The sequence below is a fragment of the Gadus chalcogrammus genome, chromosome 4 (genome assembly GCF_026213295.1).
Source record: "Gadus chalcogrammus isolate NIFS_2021 chromosome 4, NIFS_Gcha_1.0, whole genome shotgun sequence".
NCBI classification, from domain to species: domain Eukaryota; kingdom Metazoa; phylum Chordata; class Actinopteri; order Gadiformes; family Gadidae; genus Gadus; species Gadus chalcogrammus.
The window spans coordinates 26867298-26878228 of NC_079415.1; the positions used below are offsets into that span (position 1 = coordinate 26867298).

Below are 10931 nucleotides of genomic sequence, written 5' to 3' on the forward strand. Positions count from 1 at the left end.
CGTTCTTTTTAGTATTCATTGTAAACTTTTCAGAAAGTTTCGTTGCCTGTTGCACGCCAATAAGATAACTACTGAACACTTGAACCAAGCGGTATGTCTTTCCCTCAATGAGACTGAAGCGCAAAATATAATCTCTCAACATTCTCTATTTGATGATCACCAGAAAGACAGCCCCATCGTTAATCACCATGATCAGAAAACAAGGCTGATCTATTTAGAGGAAAAGAACATCCGCCTTAAATGGCACGGAATTGTGCTTTCAGAGTATTGGCGTAAGAAACAAATCCGGTGAGGGTTGAGATTCAACAAGAAACCCACACTCGGCAACCAAGATCCCGAATTCATAAAGAAGAGGGAGCAAATTCTGAACGAGTGCTCAATGGACTTAACCTTGCTGATATTGAACAAACTAAGAGTGACGCTGAAAAAGTAATGACTGAGCTACAGGAATTGAAAACCATAATCAATGCTTTAGATACTTCACAGCTCATCAAATTGGAAAGTGATTTAAAATCAGAACTGACTTTGAAGAGGAACTAAAACCCTTAAAAATAAAAAAATACTAAAGAGATACCGAGGACTACAGAAGAGAATCTGTGTACAATTGGAATAGGAAGGATCATGTCAAACGGAGCCAGAGACCACAGCCCAGAGGCCAATATGATGAAGGATGGAAACAGACAGAACAACATCGGGAACTGCTCCGCACCAGCGAGGCCGAAACGCGCGCCCTCCTCCACCGATGGGTATTTAGGGAGAAGAGGAGGCTACAAGCAAAGAAAAAAACAAGGAGGGGCAAGAGGAGACCGAGACCCAAACCGCATAATGCAGAGCCTGTATTGGACCCAGATACGGGGATTAACATTTCTGATTACCCTTTGACGACCCCACAAAACAATTACGTTTTTGCAAATAGAAAGAATAATTGTAACATTAGTGAGCTAGAAAGAAAAGCCCAAATTGAATTAAAAGAGAAAATCAACATCATTATTAAATCAACAAAACACAAAGGATTATGTGACTGAAGCTATGAGACAACTGAGTAGTCAAACTTTTACGAGCAGCTGCAGCACAATCTGGTGGATAGGTAAATGAGAGAGAGGGATAACCTGTTAAACCATGTGTAACACTCAGGATACAAAATGTACTTTAAATATAATATATATTTGTCAATAATTTATCAAAAAACCAAAATGTAACAAATGAATGTGTACCGGGCAAATATAGGTTAGACTCTTGGAGCTGGTGGAGAATTAATGAAACACACGACACAGAATGTTGGTAACCAGTTTTGTATTTCAAAGTTCCCTTTAGCCAATAACAAAAAACACTTGAACTTAATCAAAGAAAATTCCGCAATTAAATAAAAGAAAATAGGCCTTCAATTAACAGATGCTTAAGGTTTTCGCACAATTCTTAAGGTTATTCACAGTTAGTCTTAAGGGAACTTTTACCCTCCATGCAACAAAATAAATCAATTAACAAAACAAATCAATGCACCCAACACAACACATCATGTACCACAGTTATTTGATTGGGTGTGTGTGCAGTATGTTGTGCGTAGGTAGGGGAAATCCTACCACACCAGACAGCCAGACTTGAGGCCTGCCTTTAGAGGGAATTGTTTTGAGTGTTTTCAAGTTGCTCCTTTAACTCGCCATCGTCACTGCTCCGGCAATAGGGCCTGACCAGTATTCAATTTTGAAACCTTCCTCCTCAGCAGCAGCACATCAGATCCCCGGGGGCTTGAAGTCTCAGGAAAGGTAGGTTTGGTTTTGTGTCCAGGGTTGAAAACAGAAGTTCCTCCTTCAAAAGTTCTCCTTGAATGTTTTTTTTTTTTTTTTTAAATGACTGTCCTGCTGTCTTTTGACTAATGCTGCTATCCATTTGGATGTACGAAGTGGTAAAGTCGCCAATCTCCCAGCTTTCTTGCAGCATTTCACTGAGGCACGCCCCCTTTCGGTCGTAGTATCTCGTCGCTTTCAAAGTAGAGCGAGCAGATCTGTACAACTAGCAAACAAGATGGCTGCGCCCATAGTCAATGGGGATTGAGCTGTATTTTCTTTGTATTTGTACCACGTTGGGGGTTGTAATGTCGATTTTAAATCCTCTTACACATTTGATTTCATTGCTGCTTTAATCCGGTCACCAATTTATGGTCTTGCTTTGCGTGAAATTCAATGTAAAGTTGTGTTTTCAAGCTGGTTTGCCAAAGAGGCTATGTTGCTAATGATGACTAGCCCGCTACTACCCCTCGTGGCTCGACAGAAACACGACAGCACTTGTTGAAATAAAAATTGGCAAAAATGGCAAAATATTATTGCAATGTAAAAGGCTTGCAATGTTAATGTTTCTGTAAAGGCTGGCCACCATTATACACTGGATTATTTCTTTTCTCTAAAATAGTTTTCTTAAACTCGTCGGACACAAATAGCAAACTGGAAGGCTGGAGCAAGGGAAATACGTCACGTTCTCGCTGAAGCTGGTCGTTCGTACCAGCCTACCATCAAAATGGATAGCAGCATAACTCCTTGATTAGGTGATTTTCAGTTCACCTGGGGAAAGGGGGTATATGCCTGTTGGCTGCTGACTGCATCCAATTGGCTCAGGGGATTTGATTGACAGATGCTGTCGTCCAATTTCAGCAGTGTTACAAATGCATTGGAAAACAAGTGGCTAACTAAGAATCAATTTGAATTCCTGATAATTGAAAATCCTGTTACACCTGTCTTTTTTGTTACCAAAAATACATAAAAGGTTGCAAAATCAGACCCATTGTGGCGAGCAAAGACTCTTTGACAGAACAACATCACTTCCAACTTATGTTTCTGACACTGGAGATGTCTTGAAATTATTGTGTGATATTTGCGTACCAGAAAGGTATTTTTTGGTAACATTTGATGTGGAGAGCTTATACACCAACATTCCCCATGAGGATGGACTAGAAGCCATGGACTTCTATATAACACCCAAGAATGACACTCTTCAAGTGGAATTGCTAATGAAAATAACAAAGTTTACTTTAAAATTGAACTACTACTATGTTTGACAATTATTATTTACAAACTCAAGGATGAAAACATGGGATCCCCTTTTCCAAATTATCCTAATTTGTTCATCGGACTGTGGAAGATAGACACATTTTTAATAACAATCAATTTGCTGATAACATTCTGTTTTTTAAAAGATTTATTGATGATATTTTTCTAGTATTTGTGGGGTTTGAATGGAACATATCCCTAGTTAAATTTCACCATGGAATACAATTGTGAAAAAATATTTTTTTTGGACTAACTGATAACTGTGAATGTCGAAAAGAAATTGGAAACATCCATTTACAGAAAAACAACTGATAGAAACACAATTATACATGTGTCTAGTTTCCATCCAGATCATACAATTAAGAACATTCCTTATGGTCAGATTCTCAGACAAAAAGGATATGTAGCAGTGAAAAAGATCATGAAATTAAAGTACATGAAATGTCTCAACATTTTAGACGAAGAGGGTATGATGAAACACTTATTGACCAAGCAGTTGAAAAGGCTTACAAAAGAGACAGAAAATTACTACTAATCCCTAAACCTAAACAGTCAGATAGTAGCGTGACTTTTGTATCTGAATACTTCACATACTTCACAAAGCAGGTCAAACAAATTGTTAATAAGCATTGGAAACTTTTATAATGTGACCCCAGTCCAAATCATTTATCGGCACTGAAACCTTGCTTATGTTTTAAAAGAGGAAAGAATATTAGGGATATGGTGGTGAGCTCTACATACATTGAAACCCCAAAGACTTAATGGCTTGCTCAACAAGTGTATGGAAATTATAGATGTGGGAAATGTGCACATTGTTCACATACATTTAACACAAAAACATTTAGTCACCCACACTCAGGCAAGAAATATCACATAAAATAATTCAGTAATTGTCTAGACACACGTGGTATGCATGCTTAAATGCACATGTGGGTTGAATACATCGGTGAATCTAAACATAATTTAAACCTGAGAATGGCAGAACATAAAGGGGCAATAAAAAATGGCAATATGGATTACGCCATTGCCAGACATTATAAAGAAAAGAACCATGGACCAGCCACCTCCCTAAAATTCATTGGCATAAAGCGAGTGCTACCCAGCCCAAGAGGGGGCAACTTGATTGAACAACTTTTAAGGAGAGAGGCCTACTGGATAAATGAATTACACAAATTGGAACCCAATGGCCTCAATGAATTACAGGATTTAAGTGTATTTTTGTGAAAGTTTAAATCTTCTGGTGTTTTAGCATCTACATTTTCACATTGCCATTTATGATATGTGAGCCTGATATTTAGTGTAGCCTATCCTTGTGACAGCTTAATCGTATATGTGCTTTAATTTGGACATTGTTATTGATATGTGAACCTTGGATGCATCTTATGTGAACATTCTTTTTTGTGATGCCTTGGACTGTATTGTATTTGAGCTTGGAGTTTTGATTTGGTGTTGTATTGCACTAATTGGTGAGGTCATGTGACCCTGTAAATCACCTGTCGGTGTCATGTGAATTTGAAGAGTGAACCTAACGAAGCAACAGCGAAACGCGTCGTTCTCAAAATAAACAGCTTATCAGCATATACCAGTGTGCGGTGATTTTACACTTCTTTACCTTGATATACTATTGGTGACTGCACATCACCAGCACCTGAGAATCAAAAGGCTGTGCACAGGGACTTCGTTCTTTTTTTCTGTATTTTCATATTTCAATTTTTCTTTTCTTGGGGACCCACCTACATCCATAGCATTGAAAAAGCTATTTTAGCATAAATTTGACCGTACATTATTGTCCTTCACCAGAAGAATATCGAATATTGCATGCTTTCAATTAAAGACATCACAGCCATCAGCATCAGCATCTGAACAGACTCAGTCTTCAGATTTTAGATGGATAACATGTTACATACTATACATGTGAATCCAATGTACTGTGGCTTCGTTCAAACAGGGTGGTTGAAGGAGCAGGATGGCCTACAGAGTAAGAGCTACTCCATCTTGACAGGTCAATATTTGTGCCTGTAAAGTAACGTTTTCTCCGCAATTATTTGTAAATTCTTTATTCTCAGTCAGCCCATAATGCCGCATACCCGCTCTCAACAGGACCAAAGGCACAGATAGCACAACGGTTATTACAGGTTTAAATAAGCATTCCAGTTTTTAATTCTAAACTAAATCAACCAAATTTGTTCATAATAGGTGAACCTTTACAACTGAAATACAAATATTCTGGATTTGGTAGCTCTCCAAATCCTTCAACATCATACCTGAAAGTGTTGGAGGAAGCATTATCTCCACCGTTTCCTACAACATAAAATGTGACCATGCTGAGTATGACAAAGATACCTTTGATTGGTTAAACCAAGGAAACATCATTAATGGGCTTAAGCGGATTGTAGTTTGGAACATTTTTACATTTAAATTCAGGGGATTTTGCTAAAGCTTTTATCCAAACCATTCATTCGCACATTCACACACTGACGGCAGAGAAAACCACGCAGGGCGACAGCCAGCTCGTCGGGAGCAGTCAGGGTGAGGTGTCATGTTCAGGGACACCTCGACACTCGCTAGGAGGAGCCGGGGATCGAACTTGCAACCTTCCGGTAACCAGTCTACCCCCTCTACCTTCAGCTACTGTCACACCAGTAGCTCAAGCATGACTACCGTTACACCTCCAATAATAAACCTGTGTATAGTTGGTCCAAGGGTTTGGCCAAGGGGGATAAGATGGGGGGTTTTCATTGAGCCCCTTGTTTGTTCGGCTTTTCCGTTGATCATACTAAAAACGAAAGAATTGATTTTGTGTATCCTTTGCTAGCTGCTGTCCCAACCGTGCCAGCAAATCCACAGTCTGGATAAGCTAGGATAAGCTATTTTTGAGGATGAGTTTTAGGACCGTCTCCTCTGGCATGGTTGGTTCCAATTGCCGGCACTATGAATATTACATGAAGGCCAAGTCCCGGGTACTCTTACCCTCTTCTTGTACATGCGTCCTCACTCACAGAGAGAAACCTTCCTTCAAAGTCTTCCTAGGTATGGGTAGAGTTGCTATCAGCTCTGCCTCTGATAGGGGACTCAACGCTCAAGATCGTGCCATTTTCTAAGATACAGCAGGGGGTCATAGCTGTCCTCCAACCTTCCAGAGGAGGGAAACTGTAGCTGGATGGGGCTCCTTGAACACACATAGTCTGTTAAATCCTATTCAGAAGCACTTTTATCCTTCAAAGTAGAAGGAATGGTGAGAAAGGTAAATGTGATTGTGTGATGTAAGAATGCTTAGTGATTGATTCATGCTTGTTTGTCACAATGTTTTTTTTTCCATCCCACCTGTGGTGCCATTGTTTGTTTATTTGTCCATGTTACTGGGTTGCCAGTCAGGACACAGCTTGACAAGATAATAGTCTAGAGACAAACACCACAATGGGTGATTCTATCAACAATACGACGATACGATAGACCTCATGTAGCATTTGCAAAATGTAGAAGACAACTGAATAATCAATAAACCCCATCCAACTGTTTTCCAATCAACCACCACCCATTGCTGGAAATAACAAAGCAGAGTTTTTGTTGCAGTAAGAAAAAAACACAATTCTGTTCAGTTTAAACAAACTATTCAGATTTGAGCTTTCCAAGGTTTAATAATAGAAATGTTATGCAATGCAAAATAGATATATATATATATAATATATGAAATAGGCCTACATGGGGTCCCTATGGAAGTTAATCCACCAAATCTAAGACAGTGTATTTTCAACAACCTGAGAGCCAAGAATCCCTCTCCCTCTCTCTCTCCTATTCTACTCGTCTTGCTCATGGGCTCCGTAGCCGAGGCCGTTGGCGGACGGGAAGTGAGCCCAGAACGTCTTGGCCAGCTCGTCCATCCTCTCGTAGCCGCCGGTTCTCCGGAGCTCCTCCACCCAGCCAAAGAAGTCGGATGCGCTCATTCCCCAGTTGGGAAGGTTGCGCTTGACTCTCACACCTGGAAGAAATTAAATCAATCAGGCGATTTCGCTTTTTAAAGCAAGTATGTTTTTTTAAGAAAGTAAATCAATCAAGCTGTATGCATTGTGCCAACTGTAGACGGATGGAGATGATGATTGGTAAAGAGGTCATTTATTTGATGGGTTGATATCACATTGTAATGAGGGCAACCATAGGCCTATTACCAATCCCCTCCCTGTCTGCCGCAGTTCCATTTAAATGCAAATGCACCATACGATTATTTGGTTGGAGAATATCTTTGTCAAGTCTTTGTCACATAATGAACTATTCAATCACTTCAAAAGACTTTTCATAAAGGCCTCTAATTTTTTTTTTACAATAATTCCGTCAGTTTGAACTGTTTGTGTGGACGTTTGTATCTGTTCTAATCAACCTGGTCTCACGGGAATCTGTGAAATGATGACCACGGACGCTTAACTCAAAATATGTGGAATCCTCAGGGAAATGCAAGTTCATGACACTCATATTCCGTGGCACACACACAGATCCCCGTATCAACAACCGAGTCGACCACAGGCCCTTAACTCAAAATCCGTGGTGGCCTCACGGAATCACTTAAAGTGTCCGTGAAATGCCAACGGAATTTGCTCCAATGAAAGTTAATGACACTAATATTCCATGGCACACACACACAGATCCCCGTCTCTAACGACCAAGTCAACCTGGTCTCACAAGGATCCGTGAAATGAGCATACCCTATATATATATATATGAATGAAATTCATATTGACGTGTGGCACTATATCCCTGTTCTTGCCCATGCACCCGTCTTGAATTTAATAGACCATTATCGTTGCTTCGAGGAGGTCTGGTGGCCTCCGTATATAATAAATAAATATATATACTTTTATACGGGGATCTGTGTGTGTACCACAGAATATGAGTTTCATTAACTTGCATTGGAGCAAAATCCGTGGCCATATCACGAAAATTGACGTGTTGCCGTGAGGATTCCACGGATTTTGAGTTAGGCGTCCCTGGTCATATCATGGATTCCTGTGAGACCAAGTTGGTTCTAATAGGTGACCTCAGATATTTATTTTCCCCGTTCATTATCAACATCTTCTTTAAAGTTTAGTAGCGATTCGAAGAAACGTCATATAAACATCATCGCTATGCCCGACATGTCACCACAGACCGCGGGCAGACCCTACAAGATCACAGAGGGTTCATTTTTATTTAAATCCTGTGCAGTCCCTGGTTGCATATTGATTGGAATGTGATTATGGTTAATCAAATCCAAACAGTTTGGAATTGACTTGAATGTAAAGAGGGCAGGAACGATGGACTGAATAACTAAGGAATGCAGGAACGAGTGATATGTGATGGAGGATCCGTTTTTCAAGAAAATGAATGTTGTACAAGAACAAAAGTTTAGCAAAAATTGCTCTCATGCGACAGATCTTGTGTCTCTTTGAGGCTGCGTCATGTCCACACATGTTCAACGTAATTAGCTCGGCCACCTTGCCCTTGTCATGGCTGCAAGGTCTTTCGAGCTTGCGATCCTCCATCAACTTACTTTTTTAATGCGCATGTCATGCGTATGATGTGTGTTAATAAACAGGCCAATAGGTCGAGAAATTGTTTCACATCAGATATCCCAGAAACCCACCCTTTGAGCTAAATATGAAGTGCATTCATTTATTGGATTCCTGTAAAATATTATTGTTGTTATTATTATTTGATAGACTATCTGGTGAATGTGAAATGTACTTTGACAGAAACCATAATAAAGAGGGTTATGCAAGTAGTCTTTATACAATATAGTTTCGGCCTTGTTATGACAATGAAAGCTAATGTATGCACTTATATCTTGTATCAACACCCACCCATGTCGTCCTCAGCTCCGACCTTCTTTGTACCTACATAAAAGAGAGCAAGAGAGAATGAGAGAGAGAGAGAGAGAGAGAGAGAGAGAGAGAGAGAGAGAGAGAGGGGGGATGAGAGAGAGAGAGAGAGGGGGGGTGAGAGAGAGAGAGTCAGTGATGTGCCAACTTGCATAAAACACAGAAAAAGACATCTCTTTTCTTCTGCATTTTTTCAAAACACACTTCTACATCTTTCTGCGGTTATTTCTGGAAAGCAGACCTCTCTCTCTCTCTCTCTCTCTCTCTCTCCCTCTCTCTCTCTCTCACCCCCCCTCTCTCTCTCTCTCTCTCTCTCTCTCTCTCTCTCTCTCTCTCTCTCTCTCTCTCTCTCTCTCTCTCTCTCTCTCTCACCTGTGGGGGCTGCCAGGATCAGAGGGACCAGCAGGCCAGCCAGCAGCAGAAGGGTAGGTCTCTGTAGGGTCATGGCTCCTAACTGGCTCCCAGGTACCCAGCACACATTACACACCGAGCAGATGAATAGAATACAGTAGAGTAGTATGGGAGAGGAGTGGAGAACAATCAAACAGTAGAGTAAGGTATTAGAGGAGAATAGAGTACAATAAGATCAAATATAGTACAGTAGAGGAAGAATAGAGCATAATAAGTAGTATAGAGTAGAGTACAATACAGTAGTAACGTACCCAAAGTGAATTACAGTGAACTCTCATACATTTAAATTTAAATTGAATTTGCATAGCCCTTAATCACAGGTACAGTCTCAGAGGGCTTAACAGTCCATATATTTATATACATGCTCATTAAGTTACTGTCTATTTCTCTGGCACGCCAATAGAGCTACCTTTAATGTAGAAGTCAAAGCTGAAAACTCCCCAAAGCAGTATGCAGACAAAACACTGACACATGAATCCATTTCAAACCATAGGTCAGGTAACACATTGAGATATCTATAACCTATCGATGTTCTAATGAGGCTTTGAGGCTCCGTACCTGAAGTGATGATCCCGAGACGTTGAGATCTGGAGAGAGGGTTGGCGGTGCTGTGTATCTGTGTGTGAGGGTCTTACTGTGGTGGAATAAAGGGTCCCACGCATCTTATGGTGGGTGGGTCGGGGGGGGGCAGGGGCTAAACCAGCACCTTTACCCCCCCCCCCCCCCCCCCCTTTACTCACCCAGCTGAGACATGCCTCACCTGGTCTCTATGCGCTACCAGGCTGATGTATGAGGTCGTAAGGTCAGCTGTAGGCCTGAATGGAAGGTTGTTTTTCGGAACTCCTGGCCTACTTTCCAAAACTGTGACAACATTGAGGACACACACGCTGAATGTTCAATTCAGAGGGCGAGCTGGAACAGATTGGAGCCTGTGGTTTTTAATCTTAGGTTGAATATGAAACAAAATCTAAAAGTGAAAGTGGCCGTCATGTGGAGCATCACCGTGGGGGGCACGCAGGCACATCAAGAGTAACCGATATCAACATCTTGCTGTAACAGGTGGTAGAGTAAAGAAAACTGCCAGGGAAATGTCACTTTCCAACGTTAGCTCAAAGTTGTTTATATAAATGAATGCTAAACCTGCTTGCTTTGAGTGAGGGGACGGAGATATCTATATATGTATAGATATATTCATATCTATATATACATATACATATTTAACTCATATATATTAACATACATACATACGTGCAATTATGACAGATAGAGAAAGAGAGAGACACACACACAAACACACACAGCAACATAGACAGATACAGAGACACACACACAGCAACAGAGACGGATACAGAGACAGAGGGACCGACTGACAGATGGACGGAGAAAGGGACAGAGACAGCCAGCCACCCAGCCAGCCGAGAAACCAAATAACTTACATTACAATTTGAGGTTAACTTCCAAATAAACCAGTTTCCAAAGGCTTCTCAACTTGTCAAAAAGCCAGTCTTAGCGTACTTTATGGCACCCTAAAAAACACGAGCACCAAGGACAGCGCTATTTTAAGGTTTACGCTCCCCCTATATCGCTATATATCGCAGCTCCGATGCATCTTATTTTCTTTTACCTGCGG

General features: G+C 40.7%; 1 protein-coding gene across 1 annotated transcript; it reads right to left on the reverse strand.

Annotated features, from left to right (window-relative positions):
* Positions 1 to 812: 812 nt before the first annotated feature.
* On the reverse strand, positions 813 to 9922 carry otos2 (otospiralin 2). Its single transcript, XM_056589570.1, has 3 exons — positions 9263 to 9922; positions 8873 to 8905; positions 813 to 7020 (listed from the first exon to the last, which is right to left on the reverse strand). The coding sequence occupies exons 1-3, from the start codon at positions 9333 to 9335 to the stop codon at positions 6839 to 6841; spliced, it is 288 nt and encodes a 95-aa protein (XP_056445545.1). The 5' UTR covers positions 9336 to 9922; the 3' UTR covers positions 813 to 6838.
* Between the last annotated feature and the right edge of the window lie 1009 nt (positions 9923 to 10931).